General features: G+C 49.9%; 1 protein-coding gene across 1 annotated transcript; it reads right to left on the reverse strand.

The window, feature by feature from the left end:
- Positions 1-2887: 2887 nt before the first annotated feature.
- Positions 2888-26324, reverse strand: LOC118094875 (paired box protein Pax-6-like). Its single transcript, XM_088655978.1, has 7 exons — positions 26164-26324; positions 13625-13783; positions 10358-10440; positions 10101-10260; positions 9831-9928; positions 8071-8212; positions 2888-4516 (listed from the first exon to the last, which is right to left on the reverse strand). The coding sequence occupies exons 1-7, from the start codon at positions 26276-26278 to the stop codon at positions 4431-4433; spliced, it is 843 nt and encodes a 280-aa protein (XP_088512104.1). The 5' UTR covers positions 26279-26324; the 3' UTR covers positions 2888-4430.
- Positions 26325-26732: the final 408 nt, after the last annotated feature.

A 26732-nucleotide genomic window follows, 5' to 3' on the forward strand; every position in this document is an offset into this window, starting at 1 on the left:
AACTGACTTAGGCCTATCAATTTCAGTACAGTAAGGGGACAACTGAGTTGGCTACAACCCGACAAACTGAAAAATCTGGATTCTTCAATTGCACAGCTTCCTGAGAATGCAGAATGCCTTAAACCTATCAAAGTCTACATGTGGTCCAGAGCCACGAGATGCACAGCCCTCGCTGCTATTTAGCACCCCAAAACCACAGGCTTTTGCTTTTCCTTCTCATGCGCTCAAGGAAAAAACACCACCCCCAAAAGGGGGGGGAGTGAGGGGCAGGATGCTTGCTGAGCAAAAAGCAAAGGACAAACAGAAAACACCCTTGAAATAGCTTTAAATGTGTTGATGCACAAGAAGGCATCAGAAAGAGAACAACAGCAAACTGTAATAACGGCATGTAACGGACAGGGTTTTCAAAGTTCACACATGATAGCCAAAGCTATAATCCAGGCATCCCCAAACTTCGGCCCTCCAGATGTTTTGGACTACAATTCCCATCATCCCTGATCACTGATCCCATTAGCTAGGGATCATGGGAGTTGTAGGCCAAAACATATGGAGGGCCGCAGTTTGGGGATGCCTGAATCCAACAGTATCCATCTCAAGAGCTTTTGCGTTTTGCTTTGTTTAATAAACCTGTTTGTTAAATTTTGCTGCCTCCCTTGTTTTATCTGCTTTGCTACCATACCTTGTTGGGGATGGAATGATCTGCCAATGTGAGTTCTCTCCATTTCTCATTCCTGACCCCCCCCCCCCAAATCTGGAAATCAGTTCTCCACATTTCGGCAACAGTATGCAATTTGTGTTTTTTTAAAAAATGCTCGTGAAAATTATTCAGCGTTGTTTCTCCTAATAAATACATTTTTTTTGTATGCAATTGTGACAAGTGCGCACATTTTTGCGAGCAGCTTCTCTAAATAGGATGTGTTAACACACTATCCCCTTATATATACATTTTGTAAACTCTGGTTGGAAAACTGCATCAGAAAATTCAGGTAAGTGTGAATTTGGAAAAATAGGTGTGTTTTGGTTCTCATATTGTTTCGGCAAGTGCAGATTTGATCGATTCTGCTTCAAATGCAAACTGAATCAAATTTCTTCTGCATCCTTATTTTGATCATCAGTACCTTTGTATCGGGACGTGGGTGGCACTGTGGGTTAAACCACAGAGTCTAGGGCTTGCCGATCAAAGGGTTGGCGGTTCAAATCCCCATGAGGGGGTGAGCTCCCATTGCTCGGTCCCAGCTCCTGCCAACCTAGCAGTTCGAAAGCACGTCAAAGTGCAAGTAGATAAATAGGAACCGCTCCAGCGGGAAGGTAAGCGGTGTTTCCGTGCGCTGCTCTGGTTCGCCAGAAGTGGCTTAGTCATGCTGGCCACATGACCTGGAAGATGTACGCCGGCTCCCTCGGCCAATAACGCAAGATGAGCGCCGCAACCCCAGAGTCGGTCACGACTGGACCTAATGGTCAGGGGTCCCTTTACCTTTACCTTACCTTTGTATCAGAGATGGGAACCTGCCCGCCAAACGTTGCTGTACTACAACACCAATAACCTTCGGTCATGCTGGCTGTGGCTGATATTAGCTGGAATCCTGAAACATCTGGAGAGCCAAAGTTTCCCCTCACCCCTATTTACACTCAGGGTGCCTACAAACTCACTATTTCACAGGAGGGATTCAGAGCACAGTAATTTAGCTTTGCACAAATTAAAGCAGAATAAAGTGCAACAAACCTGCTTTTTTTTTTTTTAAGGAACTCTTTGCAGATGGGAAACTGTGGAACGAGCAAAACAATTAATGGGAAGATGTGTAAATATCCTGTAAGCAAATCAGGCTGAATGCTTATTGTCATAGAACTGCCCCATAAACAAACAAGAGAGAATGCTCAATAAAGACCAGGACAGTCAGACTTCCACCTCTGTGCAAGTAAATCGGAATGACTGTCGAACAAACTTCTGAAGGAGTGCTCAGGTGTTTCCAATTTTGTTTGGCATGCTTCTCCCAAATGAATAACCACCTCTCGCCCCAGCAGCCATGGGTGAAGCTAGGATTTTTTGGGGGGCGGGGAAGTTGTTTGTTAGGAGGGCAGGCCTTTTGTTGTGGGGGGGCAGAACCTCAGCTAGCTATGTATTTTATTTATTGGTTCCCTCACTGCGAGAAATGAGGTTACAGGGAACCAGGCAGAGGGCCTTCTCGGTAGTGGTGCCTGCCTTGTGGAACGGCCTCCCACCAGATGTCAAGGAAATAAACAATGATCTGACTTTAAGAAGATATCTGAAGGCAACCCTGTTTAGGGATGTTTTTAATATTTGATGTTTTATCGCAGGCATCCCCAAACTGCAACCCTCCAGATGTTTTGGCCTACAACTCCCATGATCCCTAGCTAACAGGACCAGTGGTTGGGGAAGATGGGAATTGTAGTCCAAAACATATGGAGGGCCGAAGTTTGGGGATGCCTGTTTTATCATGTTTTTAATATTCTGTTGGAAGCCGCCCAAAGTAGCTGGGGAAACCTAGCCAGATGGGTGGGGTATAAATTTATTATTATTATTATTATTATTATTATTATTATTATTATTATTATGCAGGGGGGCAGCTGCCCCTCTGCCTGCGCCCATGCCAGCAGCCACAACTGTCTCAGCGACTGCAATTTACCTCAAAAAAGAGGTGCTGAATCTCCACAAGCACCCTCCCTTGTTCTCCTATAATAGCAATGGTGCCCACCCGACAGGTGCCAAAACTGAGTTCTTGTTGAGCTCCAGCTGGTTCCAGACCTCACATCTATAGGTTGGCCACCTTCTCCTCCCGGGGTCTCTCTCTGCCACTGTGCCACACCGGCCACAACTGAGATAGCATCACAGAACTGCACAGACTCACACACAGCGTTATTTACACGGGTCCTTTATTAACACACGTGAAAACAGTTTGCGCCTACGGGTGGTAGCGTGCATGTGTGGGTGGTCAGAGGGCCATTTTGTGCAGGTCAGAGGGAGTCCCTAGCCCTCCAGGATCCGTGTGAAAACGCAGCTAAGTGTAATCCATGCGGGGAGAGGGGGAGAGGGGAACGGGGAAGGCGAGGCAGAGTGAACGAAGAGAAAGGTGGGGTGCGGTTTATAGGACCGTCTTGCAAAGGGGAAGAGCCGCTGAACGCCACACACCCAAGAAGTAACGCTACAGCGACCGTCCCCAATCTGCAGGGGGCGCCCTGAGGCCTCGTACAAATGCCATCTATCCCATAAGACTCTACGGGGGGCAGAAAATTGGAAGGGTTAATGCTTGGCACCAACTGGCAAGGGTCAGATTTACGAAACTTCCATCGGGTGGTCCATCACGGTGACCACAAAGTCTGTTGGTGACAGTGGGCATTGCTGAGCGGTTAAGCTGCTCCCTGTGCTCTTTCCAGCCACCGTGGGGGGAAACTGTCCCTTGGCAAGTCCTGTCCAACCGAGAGAGCGAGATGCAGAAGAGCTGTAAGGAGCTGTTTGATCTTCAGTTGACAGAGCAGCCAAGGAGACACAAATGGATTTGGAGGTCTAGAACTGATGTTGCTGTGAGACTAGCAATATTTTGTCAGAAGTTGCCCAGAGTAGCTGGGGAAACCCAGTCAGATGGATGGCATATCAATAATAAGATGATGGTGGTGATTCTTCCAAATGGTAGAAGTTTTATTCTGCCCACCCTCCATCCCTTGCAACAGCTTGAAAGGGGACTAGTGTGTAATTTCCTTTGCTGGTACTCAATTTGACCATTATTTTCACAGGATTCCAATGCGGCCCTTGCCACATTTCTTCTCCCGGCACTTGCCCCGATGTTTGCTTTAGATTTCAAGATTTGTCCGCCCTTTTCAAGGTTCAAGCTTTCCTCCAGCTCCCCGAAGGGTCATCGGTTCTCTCCCCCGTCTGCCCCAAATCCTTTGTGCTGAATCCCCAATGTAAAGGGCAAGGTGGGAGGTGGAGAGGGAAGAGAGGGAAGGAGAAAGTCGCAAGACGGAATGTGGATTGGGAAGAAAGAGACAGGATGACCAAAGGACGGGTCCCCACTCCCCCGATGGCGCACGCATGGATGCGCACACTGAGGGAAAGAGGAGGCCCGGCACCAAACACACAGACGTGGTTGCCTAACATAGATACACAAAGTTGAGGAAGGCCCTCTCTAATGCTCCTTCCCCCAGATATTGCCATTCCACTGCGGAAGGAAAGTTCCTTCTGTACACACTGTACGTTTAAAGCACACTATGTCCCCCAAAGAATCCTGGGAATCATAGTTTGTTAAGGGCACAGTGAACTGTAGCTCCGACAGGGATGAACTACACTTCCCAAGATTCTCTGGGGGAAGCCATGCACTTTAAATGTGTGGCGTGTAAGCAGCCGATTCATCTCCCCCTTTCCTTCCGCCATCCATTTCTAAACCCCCCCCCCCCAGCCGGTTCCACTTCTTTCCTCACTGTAACCTTGGCCAATACTGGGCAAGGTCAGGGTCTCCACCAGGGACTTGGACGGGAACAGACACTCCTGGAGAGATTAACCCTAGAGAGAGAGAGAGAAGAGGAAAATAGTCAGGAGATAGAGTGAATACCCCCAAACGTTATAAGCTGCAAAGCCCAGTCTTCTCAGTTCAGCAAATAAATGTATAAATATTGCGTTGCAGCACTAAGTGGCTTGTTTCATTGGTGCAAAGCAGTTGCACAACCAAATTCTCATACCCCACAAGGTCCCGGGACATTGCTTTTTTCCCCCACACAAGAGTGTGGCAACCATTTGGGGTGCCATGATTTTGCACCCCCAAGTGCTTTTTCTCAGGGCTGCAATCTCACATGCTGAGAAAAAAACTGCTTCTTTTGGTCTCCCGGAATCTCCCACAGGTCACATGACTCCCGCGGGAGCACGGCCAGGAAGCCTTGTGTCCCAGTTTTGAGACTCAGCATGTTGGAGGGTATGAAGTCTGCCTACTCTGCTCCCTGCTGCATGCCCCCTAAAATCTGTTCCAAAGGCTCCCCCCCACAACCCTCCACAGTAAATTTGGGATTTGCCCAAGCATCCATCCATCCTTGCATGGACAAAGTAAACACGTTAGGTACCACCCTTCATGAATCAACTGTGCCAAACTGAAAAACTAAACATGTTGGGGTCAGTGGCCTATTCCAGTCAAAGCGTTTAGGATTTGAGGAGCAATCCAAGTTTTTGCCCTAGTGAACTACCCTGACTGGAGGGAAGGTAACGCAAGAATTAATATTCTGACAAAGGTTAAGGAAGGGCAAGTTCCTTGCACAGGTTTTTGAGGCCCTGAAAGATACGTTGCGACCTGCTCCAAAGCCCTTTGGTTTCAACAACTGCCTTGTTAACGGCAATTTGTGAAAGGAAGGGCAGGTCCATATACTATCCGCTGCTGTCTAAATCAAGACAGCCAGGAAGGAGGTGAAATGTCCCCTCCCAACAGCTCAATACTTCCACACAAACGCCTGCCTCTTGCTCTGAGAATCCAGAGGTTATAGACAGACATGGCTTCACTAGGCAGAAGAGGGCTTTCTGCTGCACAGTCTAGGTTCTGCTTATCTGACTCCTGAAATACCTTAGCTTGCTTTCTTTCCCCCCCAAAGCTTATTTGTGTACACCTGATTTGCAGAGTCCCACTTTGCTCAGTGGAACTTGCTCTCAGGAAAATGTGCACAAGAATACAGCTGTTAATTGTTTACACCCTGGCCTGTGGGGGGAAAGGGGGGGGGGTGTCTCAAGACAGATTAGCAGCTGTTGGAAAGAAAAGCAAGAACTTTAAAAAATATAAAAGTCCACACTTTGCTTATTAACAAACCTGAGGAAGAGTTCTGGGGGACACGGGTGCTTCTAAACATGGGTGACTCTAAGGTTAGAATAAAGGCATTCAATATTGCAGTTCTTGCTTTTTGACAGTCATAGCTCACATGGGATGCATACACACCATGCCTTTAAAGCTCATAGCTTCCCCACAAAAAATCCAGGGAAGTGTAGCTTAGCTTCACAACACTGCAATTACTAGCACCTACCCCAAAAAACTAGGGACGCGGGTGGCATTGTGGGTTAAACCACAGAGCCTAGGGCTTGCCAATCAGAAGGTCAGCATTTCGAATCCCCGCAATGGGGTGAGTTCCCATTGCTTGGTCCCAGCTCCTGCCCACCTAGCAGTTCGAAAGCACGTCAAAGTGCAAGTAGATAAATAGGTACCACTCCAGCGGGAAGGTAAATGGTGTTTCCGTGTGCTGCTCTGGTTCGTCAGAAGTGGCTTTGTCATGCTGGCCACATGACCTGGAAGCTGTACACTGGCTCCCTCGGCCAATAAAGCGAGATGAGCACCGCAACCCCAGAATCGTCCGCGACTGGACCTAATGGTCAGGGGTCCTTTTACCTTTACCAAAAAAAACCCCTATAGTTCCCAGAATTATCCGCAGGATGTCATGTGCTTTCAATGTACAGTGCGTATGCAGGTTATGTTACATTACCCCAATTCTTTTGTCTGTCCTCTCTGTGTCACTCAGGTTTGATCGAGATTTCCCTATCCTTATTATATTAAAATAAAAACTTATCCTATCTTGCCTGCAGACTATTGGGCAAGAAAGACTGGGAAGATATGACCTGCGTACTGAGTAAGGTAAAGGTAACGGGACCCCTGACCATTAGGTTCAGTCATGGACAACTCTGGGGTTGTGGTGCTCATATTGCTTTACTGGCCGAGGGAGCCAGCGTACAGCTTCTGGGTCATGTGGCCAGCATGACTAAGCTGCTTCTGGTGAACCAGAGCAGTGCACAGAAACGCTGTTTACCTTCCCGCCAGAGCAGAACCTATTTAACTACTTGCACTTTGACATGCTTTCGAACTGCTAGGTTGGCAGGAGCTGGGACCAAGCAGCGGGAGCTCACTCTGTCGCGGGGATTCAAACTGCCGACCTTCTGATTGGCAAGCCCTAGGCTCTGTGGTTTAACCCACAGCGCCACCCGTGTCCCACTGCGTATTGAGTGCACTTCTGCAAATAATATATTGTGTTTGCATGGGAGGCAGAAAACAGAGTCTTGTGGCATAAGCTTCCAGACACTACAGCCTGCTTCTGATGCATGAGAAGCTCCCATTCCAGGGCTTATTTGCAGCTGTGCAAGCAGCTAGGCATGCACAGAGCTGCTCTGTGCTTCAAAGGGAAACTGCAGGGACAAAGCTGGAGCCAGAGTGGAAGGGGAAACCCACTTGTTGGCAAAGCTCCATCACCCACAAGGAATGGCAAGATCAAGGTTGATGCCCACAGAGCTCAAATGGCAGAGAGCAAAAGCACTGGTGCAGTTCTATTCTGAAGCTGAGAACTGCTGCCAGTGAATGTATTGGCTACATACTGAGTTAGGTGGACCAATCATGGTCTGAATGAGTATAATTTATTATGCTCCTGTGCAGTAGGATAGGGCTGGACAGCCACACCCCAAAACCGAAAACTGGAATGGACTATGTCTGACCATTTGAAAGAAAGAAAAAAGTCACTTCCAGCTTTCACCCAGCTGCCTGGCTTTGGAGAGCCTTTTGTAGAATTCGAAATTTCATGTTTAGTATATTTTCCTTCCTGGGGCTGACTATTGGCTTGTGGTCTCTATAAAAGAAGAGCGCGGTAGCTGAAATTATGCTAGGCGAGTGTGCACACCAGCCCTGACAAGTGAAAAACACACTGTGTTTGTTTTAGCAGAAGCTGACAACACACGTTTTTAACTAGCGCTCCAACATCGCGAGGACTGGAAACTTGTTTTATTTACGCTTTATGCAGAAGGTGGGGTTTCTAAAAAATGCATACTAGAAGCCACATTGTGCATTTCACAATATAATCACTACCCAGGAAGGATTCCAGCGTTCCTTGCGCTCCTTCCTACATGGGTCTATATTCATTTTAGAGGGGTTTTTTGTTCGTTTGTTTTTTTACTTCCCATGGCTGTTAAGCAACTGTGGGTGACCAGTGCCCCATCTCCTCTGCCCCACCAGTTTCTGCAAACCCTGCTTTATCCCGGGTCCCTGGTGTGCCAGACTCCCATCCCTTCCCTCGCTCCACACCAGCCATTCCCCCCTGCCCTTCTGTTACCAGTAGAGGCCCCGTTGCTGGAGCTCAGGTTATGAGAGGAGAGCTGGGAGGGCGTGTATGAATCGTAGCTTCGCACCGACGAGCCGCCGGGGAGCATGCAGGAGTAAGACGACGTCTGGCTGGCCACGGGGGGCACGGCCTGCTGTTGGGGGCAAACAAGATGCGACAGAAGAAAGGAGGTTAGCGGCACCAAAGGATCTCAATCAGCCCTCCTGTCTGCCTGGCCCTGAGCATGTGCCTTTAAGGCAGGTGTCCTCAGCTCCAGGGTCTGTCACCTCAGGCCACGCCCCTCTCCCCAGGCCACACCTCCTCTCCCCAGGCCACACTCCCTCGCTGGTCCTGCTTCACATCCCAGGTGTCTTCGCCTGGCTATGACATGCAATCTTGAACTCCGATAATGCCTCTTCCACGTCTGCATGGGAAACCTCTGAGGACGGTTCAGAAACATCAGCTGGTGCAGAACTCAGCGGCCAGGTTGCTCACCGGAGCGAGACAGCTTGAGCATATTACACCGATCCTGGTCTGACTGCACTGGCCACCAATCAGTTTCTGGGCCCAATTCAAAGTGCTGGTTTTGACCTATAAAGCCTTAAACGGCTCAGGACCGCAATGCCTCAAGGACCGCCTCTTTCCATATGAACCTACTCAGACCCTGAGATCATCTTCCGTGGCCCTCCTTAGTGTGCCTCGTCCTGGAAAAGTCCGGAGGGTGGCAACATGAAAACAGGGCCCTCTCTGCAGTGGCTCCACGTCTGTGGAATGCTCTCCCCAGGGAAGTTTGCCTGGCACCTTCATTATACACCTTTAGGCACCAGGCAAAAACATTCATTTTTAACCAGGCCTTTGGTTGATCTGATTTACATCCTATGCCCTTTTAAAATGTTTTTTTTTTGGGGGGGGGCTATTGGGTTGTTGTTTTTATTTTTATTAGGTATTTTGTGGTTTTATATCTTGATTTTATTCTGTGAACCGCCCTGAGACCCCCGGGTATAGGGCAGTATATAAATTCAATAATAAATAAATAAATAAATAAATAAATAAATAAAGTAGCCCAGTGTTTCCCTAAGTGGGCGATACTGCCCTGGGGGGGGTGGGGTGGCGGCACTGGAATGATCCAGGGGGGCAGTAGTAGCCTCAGGTGCAATTGCGTGGCATTGGATAAAAATAAGGGGGCAGTGGAAGCATTAAGAAAGGAGAGAAGAAGAAAAAATTATGAAAAACCGTTCGTACATTTTTCATCTGTTGTGTAATGACGCTTAACCACCAGGTCAGGCGCCGTTGAGGGATGGCACAAAAGGCCTCCCCTGGATCCTACAGTCGTGCTGGAGGCGAGGGGCTTTCCTGGGCTTGGGTGAACCCTGTTCGGCTTCACCCAGGCCTAGGGAGTGGATCGCAGCTTGCCTGCCTATTTGTCCAGTGGCAGGGAGGCTGCAGCTTCAAGCTGTCTCGTTTACAATATCTTCCTTTGCTACGTCGCAGGACGTAGGTAGAAATACAGATATATAAAAGAATGCACATTTGTCACTGCATCTTTCTGTTTGTTTGTTTGTTTAAAGAAGGTAGATTTCCAGGGGGGTGGGATGGGCCAAATAAGTTTGGGAACCTCTGAACTATAGCCTCTTTCACAATAGGATAGATTCTCATCTGTTGCCCCACCTACTTTTTTCCTTTGGCCCCACCCACCCCGGCATGTGGCCCTCGGAAGCTTGCCCAGAAGGGAATGTGGCCTTCAGTCTGAGAAGGGGTTCTGAGAAGCTTACCTGGATAGGGAGGCTGTTGGCCATAGAGAAGGTGGGCAAGGGCGGAAGGGCGCCATAGTTGTTGCTGAGGGCGCTTTCCGTACGGCCCAACATGGTGCCTGTAACAGACAGAAAAGTCATGTGGTTGTCAATGGTGGATAGCCCTCCTTACTGGGGGCCAGGGCGCTACAGTGCCATGTTCAAAGGGGGCCTCCCTGAGACAGACAGGGGTGGGTTTGCCAAGAAGGAATGGGGGAATGTGAAAGAGTCAGCCGGGTCCACAGCTCTCACCTGACCCCGTCGGCTGGGGGAGGGACTGGTAGACAGTGCTGCCTGCAGAGCCAAAACTGCTGTTTATGCTCAGGTGGCCCCCGGTGCCCCCCGCCTGGCGCCTCTGGTTCCTCAGCTTCTCCTCCCGGCGCCACTTAGCTCGGCGGTTGGAGAACCACACCTGGAAAGGGGGGAGAACAGTGGAATGGAATCAATGGGGAATGAGAAGGAAGCGTAGGTTGGCCTGTCCCACAGCCGAGGGGATCCCCTTGCCATACCTGGATCCGGGCCTCCGGGAGGTCAATCTTTGCTGCCAGGCGTTCACGGGCAAAGACGTCGGGGTAGTGAGTGCGCTCAAATTCTGAGGAAGATGGGAGGGCAAGGGAGTCAGAGTTTTGGAGACATGTCCCCTGTTTCCCCATCATTTATAGCCCCTGGTGAAGTAGAACCTACTCCCATGTTCTTACACCCTATTATAGCATCTCTTAAGGGACATAGGACTGCCACATTACTTTGTCAGTGCTCAAATTCCTTATCACGCCAGCAAAAGTATATTTGAATCAATCTGCAAAGCTGTATCACGGGCTCGTGGCTATTTCTTAGCTAAAACACAACAAGTAGGGTATGTATTGGAAGGGTGGCAGCGTAGAACCATCTCCATCCTGCCCACTAGTGGAGCACAGGGGTATTGCATTCTCCAGGTAGCTCACACCTGCTGTTCACTTCCGCAGAGATGCTCTCAATCTTCTGCGGGAGCAACCCTGTAGATGTCATCCACTGTGTCACGTACTGCCATGCCCACAGGATCTAACTTCCCCTCTTCAGGGGATGAGACCTTGGACTTTGAGGAATTGCCCATGGCGTTAGGCCTGCTTGGACCAGTTCAGGAGGAACCCACTCTGCTGGCAGCATCACTTCTCTGACTCCAAGGACTCTGGTCCAGAAGCTCTGGCAGAACCAACATTCCCTGTGCCATAGAAATCTACAGCTGCTGAAGCAGGCAAGGCATCTTTGATTAGAAGCAGGGGGTAGCCACTGACTCCCCACTCCCACAGCCTCTTCTTCCTTCTTGTCTTCTTTTCTGGCTTCCTGGAACTTTGTTACACAGAAAGATTAGCACCTACTACCAGAAGCAGGTGGCACTGTGGTTATACCACTGAGCCTAGGGCTTGCTGATCAGAAGGTCGGCGGTTCGAATCCCTGTGACGGGGTGAGTTCCCGTTGCTTGGTCCCAGCTCCTGCCAACCTCCAGTTCGAAAGCACATAAAAATGCAAGTAGATAAATAGGAACCGCTACAGCGGGAAGGTAAATGGCTTTTCCATGTGCTGCTCTGGTTTGCCAGAAGCGGCTTTGTCATGCTGGCCACATGACCTAGAAGCTATACGCCGGCTCTCTCGGCCAATAATGCGAGATGAGCGTGCAACCCCAGAGTCGGTCATGACTGGACCTAATGGTCAGGGGTCCCTTTACCTTTACCTTTTTACCAGAAGCAGGCAGCATGGGCTGCAGATTCTCCGCTTCTAATACAGGAGCGCCTGGCCGGCAGAGACAACTCTCTCGTCTAGACCAATCTGTCCAGCCCTTGACCACACCCCTCCACAGCCCCCCCATCTCTCCTCAGCCCCCCCCACCTTCCTTGAGTGTTTATGCCTGGCTTGAATGTGTCCTTGGACTCTGCTCCTGCCTGTTGTTCGCCCAGATGGAGAATAAGAGAGCGGGGAATGTGTGGAAACTAGCCTACGGTACAAAATTCACATCCATAGCTCTGCCCACTGGCCCTGCCCACCATGCTCAGGTTGGCCAGAAGAGAATGCAGCCTTCAGGGTGAAAATGGTCCCCTATCCCTGCAGAACAGCTTATTGTTTAAAAGTGCTTAAAAGTGTTTAAAAGGCTTGCAATGCAAGGTCAAGGAAGCAAACAGTGCCTTAAGGCTGCAGCACCACTCTGGCCCACCAGATGGCCACACACATCTTCTCCTCTTAGCTCCCATCTTGAAATAACAAGACTGTCGACAACTGATTAAAAAAATTATTACAATGTCAGCGAAGTGCCTCTGAACATACGCAGAATCACTGTTTCCTGTGAGAGGAGCCTGTTTTTTTGGAAAACAAAATATCAATCTAAATCACACCGTCCAGTTGTTCAGAAGTTTACGGATATCCACTGTGTGCGATTTAGTGTGATCCGTACTGGGTATAACTGTGTCTTCCCACAAAAATTTCTTCTGCTGCCACCCAAAGCACCAGGGGAGTTTTAAAAGCTGCACTCATGGCAGCCTTGGTGCCTTATCTGCAACTCCTGTTTGAATGAGACGTTTTTAAAAGGTAAAGGGACTCCTGACCATTAGGTCCAGTCGCGGACAACTCTGGGGTTGCAGCGCTCATCTCACTTTACTGGCCGAGGGAGCTTCCGGGTCATGTGGCCATCATGACTAAGCCGCTTCTGGCGAACCAGAGCAGCACACAGAAACACCGTTTACCTTCCCGCTGGAGCGGTATCTATTTATCTACTTGCACTCTGGTGTGCTTTCAGACTGCTAGGTTGGCAGGAGCTGGGACTGAGCAACGGGAGCTCACTCCGTTGGGGGGATTCGAACCGCCGACCTTCTAATCGGCAAGCCCTAGGCTCTGTGGTTCGACCCACAGTGCCACCCGATGCATCAACAAGACCTTGGTCCCCCCCCCCATCTTCTTCACCTCCTGCCATCTAAAAAGTCAGCGTAGGTAACAGAAAGAAGAGACTACAGGAGTCATCCTGTTTGGCATCATGGTGACCCCCCCCCCCATCTGCAGGGAACTGGGAACTGCAACTTGGGAAGACCCATGGCTAGCGCGGGTCATGGTGTCTCCCACATGAATAAAACACACACACACACACACACACACACACACACACACACAATCTTTTTCATGGATCGTTAGCACCCTTCCTAATTCACACGTACACTGTGCAGGCTATCCAAGTAGCAAATCAAGTATGGATGGAATAAGAAGATTTCCAGCCATAACCTGCCTGATAAGGATGGCAGCCCCTCAGCTGAGAGGCACCTCAGGGTGAAGGTAAGCGGAGGACTCAAGTCTTGGACTCCAAGCCTAACCGGCTGGATGGCTCTCTGGATAACTCAGTTGGGGGGGCTGGCAATGCCAAGGTTGCAGGTTCGATCCCCGTACAGGACAGCTGCATATTCATCTGCATTGCAGGGGGGTTGGACTATAATTAGCTGTGAATTGTGAGGTGGCGACGGCACATATGTGCAGATAGAAAGCGGTGCTACCCACCTCTGCACACCATTTATCAGAGGCAATTGCCATGTGTTCAATGTGGGATGGATGAGTCTGCATGGTTTACCTTTAAGAAAAGTTCTCTCAGTCGCACCTCAATTAATGCGCATGCATGATGTGCCCACGTGTCTGCTAACAGTGCAAACAGTGGACACCGTTTTTTTCTTTCCCTCGCTCAAAATGCTCCAGTTCGGGCTGCTAACCAGAAAGATTAGTCAGCTGGCAACCTCACCTGTTGTCAACCACATTCGTCCCTTCCTCACCTTTCTCCAGCGCCTCTATCTGCTCCTGGGTGAAAGACGTCCGGTTCCTTTGCAATTTGCGCTTCAGCTGCAAACGGATTTGGGACTCATCTAGGTCTTGGGTGCTTGCACCTTGCGGGTGCTCAGGGTCCAGGCCACTCTCCAGCTGCTGGCAACTATCTGGTGGTGGGATTGCAGAACAGAGATATGAAGAAAGGAAGGCACACACACACACCCTTACATCATCTTCATTTCTTAATCATAATTCCTATTGCATGTTAAATGTGCAAGGCGGTTGTAATTGTTATTGAGAATGAACTACTGTATATTCCTGCATATAAGGCTACTTTTTAACCCAGGAAAATCTTCTCAAAATTCGGGGGTCATCTTATACGCCGGGTCGTATTTCTTATATGGCGAGTATATCCCAAACTCTATATTTTAACTGGAAATGTTGGGGGGTCGTCTTATACACCCGGTCGTCTTATATGCCGGAATATATGGTAGTAGTATGGTAGGCTAGGACTGGGGAGATCCAGGTTCATATCCTGGTCAGCTGTATTATTATTATTATTATTATTATTATTATTATTATTATTATTATTATTACATCATCCTTTTGTTGTTGTTGTGTTGTTGTTGTTGTTGTATCATCAACATCATCATCATACCATCCTTAATCCGTAGATCTCAGGCCAGTTCAGAACAGAAAATTACAATATACAGTGTGGTACCTTGGTTCTCGAATGTTTCCCTTGACAAACGTTTTGGAACCCAAATGCCAAAAACCCAGAAGTAAATGCTTCCGTTTTCAAATGCGCCTCGGAAGTCGAAAGGCTTCCGCTGTGTGTTCTTCCATTTCCTCAATTGAATCTACAGACAGCCCTTTGTGCCTCGGTTTTCGAACGTTTCGGGACTCGAACGGTCTTCCGGAACAGATTACGTTCGAGAACCGAGGTACCACCGTATATATTTATAAAATACATAATAAAAATAAGAACAAAAGCAAACCAGTAATTCCCCTCCTCAAGCACATTTAAAAGGACATTTCTTGCCAAAGGCCGGGTTGAAAAAGAATATTTGCACCCGGCGTCTAAAGGTGTATACCTCACCCCTTCTTTAAGGTGCTCAAGTCAGTAGCGCGCATGATCCCCCCTCCCCCTATGTTATCCTCACAACAACCCTGTGAGGGAGGCTGGGCTGAGAGACTGTCACTGGCCCAAGGTCACCCAGTGAGATTCATAGCTGTGCACTGATTTGAAGCCAAGGATCTACAGCCCTAGCCAGACACTCAAACTACTAAACCGTACCAGTTCTCTCAGCACATCAGTGACCCACTGCAAATTTGAACCCAGGACTTCTGAGGAAGGGCTACAGTTAATTGGCACAACGTCTCATTTGCATACAGAAGATCCCAGGTTCAACCCCCCACATCTTCAGTTAGGCCTAAGAGAAGCCTGTATGAAACCCCAGACAGTCATGAATTTGTCCAATCCTCTTTTAAAGCCATTCAGGCTGTCACAGGCATTTCACAGGAGCCAATCCCAGAGTTAAACTGTGTGCTGTGTGTGTCCCCATCACATCCCACAAACACCTTACTTCCCCCCCCCCCAGTTCCCACCCACCCTCCCCAATGAAAACTAATTTCCCGCGTCAGGTGGGGAAATAGCCTATCCAAATGACATTAGGCAGATGCGCCAAGGTCAGACCAGAATCGAACCTGCATAATTTTTATTCCAACTTCGGAAGGGAAGATTTTAGGGCCGGATTTTAGAACCTAAGGAATTGGAAACCCCTGATCGCCTCTGCAAAAAGTAGCACAGTTGGGTAGTTGCCCCAATAGGCGCTCCATTTTGATTTCCCATGATGCTCCAACGTACCATTTCTTTGGGGCACTATAAGACATTAAAACGGCGGCTGGATCCACTCAGTTACTTTGGTTATTATGTGTTTTAATACTATAAACAGCTCTGTGGTCTTCGGGTGAAGGGTGGCATATATATTAAATTAATTAAAAAATATATAAACATATTCCCCTCCTCACCTCCCATTAATTCTGCCAAAGCCTTGCTGACCAAGCGAGTCCACCAGAGGGCACCTTGCCCAGGGTACCCTCACACCTAGAGCCAGGCCACATGGGGGTTACACCCCTAAATTCCTCCACCCCGAAACACCCACCTTCCATCTCAGGCCTGCACCCCCCCATATACCAGGCATCCCCAAACTTCGGCCCTCCAGATGTTTTGGACTACAATTCCCATCTTCCCCAACCACTGGTCCTGTTACCGTGTTTCCCCTTTTTTAAGACACCGTCTTATAACTTTTTTTACTCAAAAAAGAACACGGTGTCTTATTTTCAGGGGATGTCTTGTACGGTACCTTAAGGCCTCCTCGGAGGGGCCAGGCCACTGGTTCGGGGTGCTGCTGGGCGCTCTGCGCGGCACCGAGGCGGCAGGCTGCTGGCTCGGCGCTGCAGACCGCCGGTTCCGGCGGCGGGGGGCAGGCCTCGGGCAGCTCTCCCCCCAAAAGAAGAGGCCAGGCGCTGCAGGGCGCTCCGAGCGCTCGGCGCTTCGGAGCGCTCCGCTCTGCAGCCGCCGCTTCTGGCGGCGGGGGGCAGGCCTCGGGCAGCTCTCCCCCCAAAAGAAGGGGCCAGGCGCTGCAGGGCGCTCCGAGCGCTCGGCGCTTTGGAGCGCTCCGCTCTGCAGCCGCCGCTTCCGGCGGCGGGGGGCAGGCCTCGGGCAGCTCTCCCCCCCAAAGAAGGGGCCAGGCGCTGCAGGGCGCTCCGAGCGCTCGGCGCTTCGGAGCGCTCCGCTTTGCAGCCGCCGCTTCCGGTGGCGGGGGGCAGGCCTCGGGCAGCTCTCCCCCCAAAAGAAGGGGCCAGGCGCTGCAGGGCACTCCGAGCGCTCGGCGCTTCGGAGCGCTCCGCTCTGCAGCCGCCGGCCTCGGGCAGCCAAACAAAAAGAGAAGAGGCCAGGCGCTGCAGGGCGCTCCGAGCGCTCAGCGCTTCGGAGTGCTCCGCTCTGCAGCCGCCGGTTATAGCGGCGGGGCGGCAGGCCTCGGGCAGCTCCTCCCCCCCCCCCAAAAAAGAAGAGGCCAGGCGCTGCAGGGCGCTCCGAGCGCTCGGCGCTTTGGAGCGCTCCGCTCTGCAGCCGCCGGTTACGGCGGCGGGGCGGCAGGCCTCAGGCAGCTCCCCCCCCCCGCAAAAGAAGAAGCCAGGCGCTGCAGGGCGCTCTGAGCGCTCGCTGCTTCGGAGCGCTCCGCTCTGCAACCGCCGGTTCCGGTGGCGGGGCGGCAGGCCTCGGGCAGCCCAAAAAAAAAAAAAAAGAAAAGAAGAGGCCAGGCGCTGCAGGGCACTCCATGCGTTCTCTGCAGCAACAGCAGCCAGTTCCAGGCCCCTCTGGCTGGCTGGGGCGCTCGGCGGTCTCGCATGGAGGTATGTCTTATTTTCGGGGGGTGTCTTAGATCTCACTAATGCTAAAAAATGCTGCCATGGCTTACTTTCTGACTACGTCTTAAAAAGGGGGAAACACGGTAGCTAGGGATCATGGGAGTTGTAGGCCAAAACATCTGGAGGGCCGCAGTTTGGGGATGCCTGCCATATACCTTCATCCTACCGACCAAAAGCACTGGCTCCTGGTGGCCGTTGCACTTTGGGGTCCCCCAATCTTTTTTTGAGGGACACGGCCCGCTCAATGTTCAGAGGGCCCCATGCCACGACATCGCGTCCGGCCCCCTCAAACCTCCAGAGAAGTTGGTGCCTCTTCTATCAACCTCTAAGCCTTGCTTTCCACACACCCCACACACCCGCTCCCCTCTCATCCTGTCTCTTCCCCCCCAGGGCTAACTGGTATGGTGCTTGTTCGCAGTGACAACTGTTCGTTAATAGTTTATAAAGAGTTAATGAATGATTAATTAGTCAGTGTTAAGAATTCGTTAATCCATCGCTGCACACTCAAGGTGCAGAACTGATGCTGGCACACTCGGTTGCAGCATTGGGGGGGCTGTTTGTGAGTGTGTGTGTGTGTGGAGAAGAGAGAGAAATAGCCAGAGTTTTCCTCCACTGTGACCCCAAGACATATGGGGCTAAGAGTTGGGGAGAGGAAAGCCAACAAATGGAGGCAGGAACAGGAAGAGAGCGCTGATGAGGCTTAAGAGTTCAGGCCTCTGCAAACGATAAGTTCTCATTCAGCAAAGCGTCTTTCCTTTCTTGTGTTTCCTGAGTTGGGCGGAGGGGGGGGGCACTTCTTTGTGGCTGGCGCAGTGCAAGGGACTGGACTGGAGGGACACTGTTTGACCACGGGTTTGGGGACCGGGGTCTCCAGGAGAGGGGGACGGTGGGCGGGTTCAGGGAGCCCACGAGGGTTTAACCTTTCTATCCCAGGGGAGCTGTGGTCTGAATGGTGACCTTTCCTCTGCCGCCGCGAAGCCAGGCACTCAGATCTCCGCAGGCGACGCAGAGCCACGGCATCAGCCGCAGTGCCCTAATGCGAGGCGACACTGCCTGCTCCCTCGCCCCCCCTTCCCCGAGTCCTTTGCAGCCCCCGAAGCAATGAGATCCAAAAGGCCCCCTCGGTGAAGAGTGTCTCTGCTTGGCCCGGGCCCAGACATCGTGTTGTCAGCACCCCTTCCCCCCTTCCCCGCTGCTCCACTTTCCGCCCCAGCCCCCAACGCACCCCCCCCCCAACGACTCGCCCCAGCTCTGTCCCCACATCCCCATCAGCTCTGCTTTTTTTCTCTCTCTCTCTCTTTTTGCTGAGAGATCTTTGCAGAATGCAGAAGGAGGAAACACACTTGTATAAGCCCGGAGGGGAAATGAGGCGGGAGGGAGGGGCAGTGGTGGTGGTTGATGTGGGGGGCGGAGGGGGGGCGAGAGGTTGAGGAGTGAAGGGAAGTCAGAAGAGGGGAGGCCGTGCATAGGATCTAAAAACAGCACAGATGGACAAACACACAGAGAGAAAAACACACACACAGAGAGAAAAACAGCAGTAGCACAGCCTGTCTTTGTAGATGGGTACCACACGATAACAGAACCCGGAACCTCAGGATGGAAGTGGTGTGAGTTGTTAGGGACAGGGCAGAAATGTGTTCAGACGCGTCCCTATCCAAGTTGCACTGCGAACCCAAGCACAGCTGTCCTTCAAAATCTGTGCTTTTCTGCATTTTCGAACGCAGTTCTTCAAACCCCAAAGAATGTGCACCCCCCCCAAAAAAAGAGGCATATATTGGAGAAAGTGTGCATAACAGTGGGTGTATTTTTTGGGAGGGGGGAGAACTGATAAAAATGTGTTTGGGGAACTTGCTCAAGAAGGTGCATCTGTTCAGAGAAAGGTTCAAAAATGCACATGAATTTCCACGTCGACATTTTTGAAAAATAAAGTTTGCAAACCGATGCAGAAACGGGGTAGAATGAATGGAAAGGTTGGAAGCAGGTTGAAAAAGAGAAACCAAAACCGGAGAGATTCGTCCAGACCGGGTGGGTGATCTAGTCAGGGCCGGCCCTACGGCAAGGCTGGGTGGTGCAGGACGCCAGGGCACCGGAGGGATCTTCGCACCACGGCGCCAGATATGTTTAAGACGGCCCTGGATCTAGTGCATCAAGGGGACCAGAAGTAACATAACCAGGGTGGGTCTATAAGCGCCAGCTGGACAGGGACACAAAATGGGCCACAGAGATTGTGCAGATATTTAGAGTTAGCTCAGTCAGTAGAGAGTGAGACTCTTAATCTCAGGGTCATGAGTTCGAGCCCCACCTTGGGCAAAAGATTCCTGCATTGCAGGGGGTTGGACTAGATGTCCCTCATGGTCCCTTCCAACTCTACAATCTATGAAATCCCAGGCTATTTGGTTATCAAATAATTTGGACGTGTTTTTCAGACAATAGATGAAAAGCTATACATTTGCTTCCTGGAAGTCTTGGTGGGCGCAGAAGGCTAGGTCACTAACAAGGCATCTTATCAGGTCTGCACCCACCAATGGTTGGTTTAGCTGCTGGAAGGAAATAATCTGTGACACGTGACTCTACCACGTGAAGGACAGCAGCAGTTGTCAGGGATTATCACAATTTATGAGTTGTTTCATAGAGAGCAATAAGCCACAGGAATAAACTTGGTGGAGGTGATTTAGAATTTCAGCAGCAATTATCTGCTGAAGCAGCAGCAGCAAAGTTATACTCTGATTAATTTTATGTTGTCTTAAAATTCTCTGTTACATATGCATGTATGCGCATCAGTCGCTTTGAGTTACTTTTTCTAAAATAAAAAAGCGACTAATAAGTTTGATGATGATGATGATGATGATGATGATAATAATAATAATAGGAAACCACTCAAAGCATCTCCAGATGTTACCAATCACTCCCCACAGGGGTCAATCTGGGGCACTTCCTCTTCCATCTACATATGATAGATAAACTCTCCCAATAAACAGGATGGACCTCCTGAAACTCTGTGGCCTGGGAAAGGAGGGGGAGGAAAGAGCAGTATATCTCATCTAGATACTAGGCTGGGTGGCACACAAAGCTGGTGCGGGAACTGAGGCTCTAGGCAGGATTGTTCGATGCTCAAGTGGTATGGGATCCAGTCCAGCCCCCTTTATGTTATGCGATGGCAGTTCTCATAGTTTTAGAAGGCTGCAGAGGACCTCATGGGTTAGCAAAAAGCAAGAGGAGTCAGGAGGTTGGGGCTGAGGATTTCATTAAGGACCCCCCCTACCTCTCCCCCCCCCAAAACCAAAATCCAAACATTGGGGATGTTCATCCACCCCAATGAATGAATGCCTCACAACTTAGCACTACTAAGTACATTTGATCCCACGTCAGGGGGGGTGGAAAAGGAACAGTCTGCTGCTGTCAAAAATTGCTGGCACCCAACAGCACCACCAAGGGGCAAATGCTCAAGTGGGATGGTGATTCACTGAGGGGGTGCAGTGTCCCTCTAGCCACTTTCCAAACAGATCTCTAGAGTGATGAGGACTAGTAACATACTGTTTAATTTAAAAAACAACAACTATGAAAAGGAAGATTCTATTACCATAATAAGTTGGAGGAGCCTAGTTCTCCACTTCTGGGATGTGTATGTGAGATGTGAATGAGAATATTTGTCTACTTATGGGTAGGACAACCGGATAGTTATCCCATATTATTCCAATTGGATTCAACAGGTAATATAATTTGAAGTCTGTGGTATAAGAATATAGGGGAAGTCCCGCTGGCTCAGGCCAAAGGTCTGTGCAGTCAAACATCCTGCTTCCCAAGTGGCCAAACAGATGCCACTGAGAAGCCCGCGATGGAGATGTGAAGGTGCTAACCCTTCATCCCACTTCCCCAGCAACTACAGAGGCATACTGCTCCATAAAGCCACTGTAGAGGCCTATCCTCCATACATCAACCCAATCCCAGTTCAAGAACATAAGAAGAGCCTGCTGGACCAGGCCAATGGCTCGTTTGGTCCATCATCTATGTTATCACAGTGGTCCACCGGTGGGAAACCTGAACACAACAGCACTCTCCCCTCCTGCGGCTTCCACTGACTAATATTCAGAAGCGTTACTACTACTTCCCACTGTGGTCACTGGAACCAATGGCTATTGCCGCAGCTTATGACGGTAGTGGACCCCATAACTCAGCGTTTCTCAACCGCTGTTCCGCGGCACACTAGTGTGCCGCGAGACGCTGGCTGGTGTGCCGCCACGAGAAGGGCGATTTGCATTGTCACGTCGCTGACCCGCCGGAAAGGAAGCCGGCCGGGTCACGGCGCGAGGCGAGCGCCCGCGTCGTGACCCGGCCGGCTTCCTTTCCGGCGGGTCAGTGTTGGTTATTGGCGGCCGCCAGGCACGTGACAATGCAAATCGCCCTTCTCTTCGCCGCACGTCGCGGCAAATTACAGGCTGAGGTCGCGCCAGCTTCCCTTGGGACTTTCTTCCTCCCGTGTAAATGTGTCCTAAGATGTGCCGAATCCCAATTATTTGAGAAGAAACGTCCCAATGGCCTCCGCGGAACTGGCTTGCACACGCAAATCCGATTTAAACTGCAATCCGGTTGCAGCCACTAGCCAGGTAGCAAGCCCCACTAAAACTCAGCGGCGCTTCCTTCCGAGTAGAAATGCCTAGCTTTGCGTCGCCAGGTTGAATGCCGATGCTTGCTTGGGCGGCGGGGACTGAGGCCCACCGAACTGAGCGCGAGGTTTACCTGCGAGTAAATGTTGGACTAGGGGCGGATTGTAATGTTTGTGGGTTTCAAGCAGCTTGGGGACTTCAGCTGGGTGGTGGATGGGGCCCGTTTGGGCAAAAAGCAGGGGCTATAGACAAACTAAACTAAATATAGGGCGGCACAGAGTTGGTGTGCCGCGTGATTTTTTTCATAGAACATAGTGTGCCGTGGCCCAAAAAAGGTTGAGAAACACTGCTAACTGAATTATGGGATTGCAGAGCATGCCTTCTATGGACTCTGCGTGAGCATGCCACATTGCATCCAATGCATGGAGGCAAGCTGGTGATCCCTTGAGATAGGGGCATGGGAAGCTGCCCGTATACAGAGGCAGAGCACTGGGTCCACTTAGCTCAGCACTGTCTACACTGTTTGACAATGGCTCTCCAAGGTTTCAGACTGAAAACCCAAAATGTTGCCAGGTAAAAGGGCATCACTTCCTTAGGTAAGGACTTTGAGGGAAACCCAGAGCTTGCTTGTTGTTGTCAAGAGTATATCCACATCTAGGGATGGGTGAATCTGTTAGCTTTAGCTTCTACTTTTCCCCATCTTCAGTTCAGCTCTCCACATTTTTGCATCAGCTTGCAATTTCTTTTGCAAGTCCTCACAAAAACGTAGAGAGTGCAGATTTCCCCAAGCAATCTCCCCCTAACCCCACGCATGTTTTGTGTGTTGTTCTCACTTAAGTGCATTTTTAACACAGTTTCCCCCCCCCCTAACATGCATATTTTTGTGCACATCACTTGATGGGAAAACTGCGTCGCAAAATTAAGAGAAATGCAAGTTTCGGGCAATAGCTGTGTTTTATTCCAGCGAATTCGGCCATTTTGTATTAAAAAGGAAATTGATCTGAACTTCTGTCTCAAACCAACCCAGCACTGATATTTGACACAATATGCAGGCAGTTCCAGAAGCAGCAACAATTCTCTGAGCAGGACTGGGCGGTTGGCTTCAGCCACTGTAAACGCATCCCACAAAGTCTTGGGAGTGATGTTACATTGCGGGGGCATTTAAATGGTGGCTACACCTAAGCACCTGTTGGCCCTGGGCAGGTGTCAGCACATAGAGGGCATTGGGTCAGGGTACCAGCTGTTGACACTTGCCCTAGATTTAGAACAAGCAGCCCTGATTGGTTGGGAGCAGCAATGGACTGCCAAGTCCTGGGACATTCCCTCTTCCCTTGCCTGCTGTCTCGAGTTTCTCTGGGGGACTAGCTACTTGTTGTTGATACGAAAACCTGGAAGAGAGCATTGGGAACCTGAAAGGAGCGAAAGCCACAAAGGAGACACAGCTTAAATTGGAGAAAGGGATGAGAACACAAGCATGAGACTTCCGGTCTACCGCCAGCGCTGATCGGCGAGGAATTCTCGAGCTCAGAGGTTCCTGGTGCTGTGAGGGAGGGGGGGAGCCGCAAGAGCAACACCCCCCCCCCCGAAGAACCCCTGATTGAGCTTTCTGGGGGTGTGAGAACTCGGCTGCGCCCCAAAGTGACTCCTCTGCTCCCCGGCAAGCTCTTTTTAAGAGCCCCAAGAGAGAGCGTAGTCAGAGTTGCGGGCACCATTTTTGAGTATACCGCTACCCTCACATCGCTACCCTCACAGAACGAAGCTCCGTGCCGGCAGCGGAAGTGCAGTGGATTTTTTTTTTAAAAAAAAAGGATTTGAAGACATTGGACACCGTGAATAACAGAAAGAAATTTAAGAAAATTTTTCAGTTGAAAAGAATTGGCCACGGGAGGAGATTTAAACAGGAAGTCGGTCTCCCCCATTGAGAGAACGGTGATGCAGTTAACTTGCCTGCAGCCGGAGAGTTTGACAGGACTTTAATTAAAAAAAGAGAACACAAGCATGAACACCATGCCACTTCTCCACTCTACATCCCCCTCTCCCAAACCTGCTTTTCTTATCGCTTACATATAAACCACATGGTCTCCCCCCAAAAATAATAATCCTGGGAACTGTAGTTTGGTAAGAATCCTGGGACCTGTAGCTCCCTGGGGGGTAAACTACAGTTCTCAGGATTCTTGGGGAGCAGGGATATGCTTTAAAAGTATGGTGTAGATGTAAGCACACTGACATTTAGCTAGCCCAGAGATGGGGAACTCTCCTGTGCCCCCTCCTGAAGTTCTTGGGCTCCAACTCCCATCAAATCCAGCAAACCTGGTCAATAATCAAGGGTGATGGGAGTTGTAGTCCAGCAAGATCTGGAGGGTCACAGATTCTCCACGCCTGATCTAGCCCCTCAGGAAGCTTAGCTCATACTCTCCAGACTGCAGGAAATGGCAATCTTTGTGTGTGTTTGTGAAGCTCAGTAAGTAACCTTACTCACTCTCTCCCAGCCTAGCCTCCCTTCAAAGGTTGTCGTGAGGATAAAATTAGGAGGGAAGAACCATTTGCACCACCTTGAGGTCCTTGGAAGAGCAGGCACATAAATAAACGTCAATACCTAGGTCTATACAGACAGAAAGAGGCAGGCAAATCTGTCAATCTCAGTTTCTCATTTTCCCAACCTTAAATTCAGTTTACACACACACACACACACACACACACACACACACGTCCTCATGAAAATTTAGCATCAATTTATCCAAACATACATGTTAATGCAATTCCGCATAATATACACATATTTTGATGTGTGGTTTCTTGTTTTTATAATGCCTAGTTTTTATAATGCCTAGAGTGGTTGGGGTAACCCAGTCAGATGGGCAGGGTATAAAAAATAATTTATTATTATTATTATTATTATTATTATTATTATTATTATTATCATCATCATCATCATCACAAAGCAATTTCCCTAATGACACACACCCCCTTGGTATTTTTTTAGTGCACATGTTACCCTAGTATATGCACTTGCGTACACATTGCATGGCTGGAGAACTGCAAAGCTCAGAGAACTGTGAAGATCAAAGGAAGGGCTTCTTTCCTGGCAGTATGCAACAGTATGCAGGACTGGGCGGGGAGTCGGGAGGGCTCTTGGGCCCGTCAGAGCATCACGCCTCCTTCTCCAAGCCCGGGAAGCATTTGCTGACCTTAGAGAAGGAGACACAATGCTTTGACAGGCTCCTGGAGCCCTGCTGCCTCCTTCCTGGTTGGGGGAGGCCTATTCCCCAGTGTGGTAGCACCCTGGTAGGTGGGTGGGTGGACGAGGGAGCATCAAGCAGCTAATCCGCCCTCACCGCCCAGCCTTGGCCTCAGGCCATGCCCCTTCCACACAGGCTGGCCCCTCTGCCTGCTTGCTGGTGAGTACTGGCACTTTTTTAAGGTAAAAAAAAGTGCTGGCCTTGTTTCTGTTCATGTAGGCCCAGCTACACTCCTATCTGGACAGGGATAGCCTAACTACTGTTGTCTATGCTCTGGTAACCTCAAGGTTAGATTGCTGCAATGTGTTATACGTAGGGCTGCCTCTGAAGACGGTTCGGAAACATCAGCTAGTGCAGAATTCAGTGGCCAGGTTTGAGCATATTACACTGATCCTGGTCTGACTGCGCTGGCTACCGATTAGTTTCCTGGCCCAATTCAAAGTGCTGGTTTTGACCTATAAAGCCTTAAACGGCTCAGGACCCCAATGCCTCAAGGACTGCCTCTTTCCATATAAACCTACCCAGACCCTGAGATCATATTCTGAGGCCCTCCTTCATGTGCCCCCTCCTCAAGAGGTCCGGAGGGTGGCAACATGAGAAAAAGGCCTCCTCTGCAGTGGCTCCCAGTCTGTGAAATGCTCTCCCCAGGGAAGTTCACCTGGCACCTTTATTATACACCTTGAGGCCAAGCAAAAACATTCCTTTTTAACCAGGCCTTTGGTTGATCCGATTTTACAACCTATGCCCTTCTAAAATGTGGGGTTTTGGGGGGGGGGAGCTATTGGGTTGTTTTTGTTTTTATTATGTAATTTGTGGTTTTTTAACCTTGATTTTATTCTATGAACCACCCTGAGACCCCTGGGTATAGGGCGGTATATAAATTCAATAAATGATGATGATGATGATGTATCGTTTCAGAAACTGCAAATGAAGCAAGTACAGTGGTGCCTCGCTTAACGAATGCCCTGCTTAACGAAATTTCCGCTTAACGAAAGGTTTTTTCTAGTGGAGGTTGCCTCGCTAGACGAATTCGTTTTATGAAAAATTCGTCTGGCGAATCGCAGTTTCCCATAGGAATGCATTGAAATTCAATCAATGCGTTCCTATGGGCAAAAAAAAAAAATCCAAAAAAAATTCAATGCATTCCTATGGGATTCGCTAGACGAATTTTTCTTTATAAGAAAAGACCCGTGGAACGAATTAAATTCGTCTAGCGAGGCACCACTGTAAACGCGAACTGAATCGAATTCATCCCCCATCCCTTCATACCTGGGTTGGGTGGTCCTGTCACCAAACTGTCTTGGTACCACTCTTGGCGGCTGCCCCACGTGCTGTTCTGTATGTTCAGCATCCTGCTCTTCTCATACATGCCATCCACCCCCATGGAATGGAGCTGAAGGCCAGAGGGGTAGGGAGAAGGGAAGTGGGGCTGCTGGGTGGATGCCCCCCACCTGGAGGGACACGAGCTGCAGGGCACACGCCCTGCCCCGGATAAACCTGAAAGACAAGAGTGAGAGAGAAACCATTAGCCCACAGGTGCTGAATAGAAAGATAAGAGGTGGATGCGGTTACAGGGCCTGGAATGCAGGAATTCACCCAATAAGTCTGCATATGCACCATATATTTAAAGCACGTCATAATCCTGGGAACTGTAGTTTGTTGAGTGTGCCTGGAACTGTAGGTCTGTGAACTCCATGAGTATGCAGAAATAGCAAAATTGACTGGGGAAAAAATCCGAGAACAGGGTGACAAAACATTCCAAAGAGATTGGATGAAATTTAAAACATACATAGAAAAGAACAATACACAAATAAAGACACCCACGGGACTGAAATAGA

This window comes from Zootoca vivipara, chromosome 12, assembly GCF_965207765.1.
Source record: "Zootoca vivipara chromosome 12, rZooViv2.hap1.1, whole genome shotgun sequence".
NCBI lineage: Eukaryota > Metazoa > Chordata > Lepidosauria > Squamata > Lacertidae > Zootoca > Zootoca vivipara.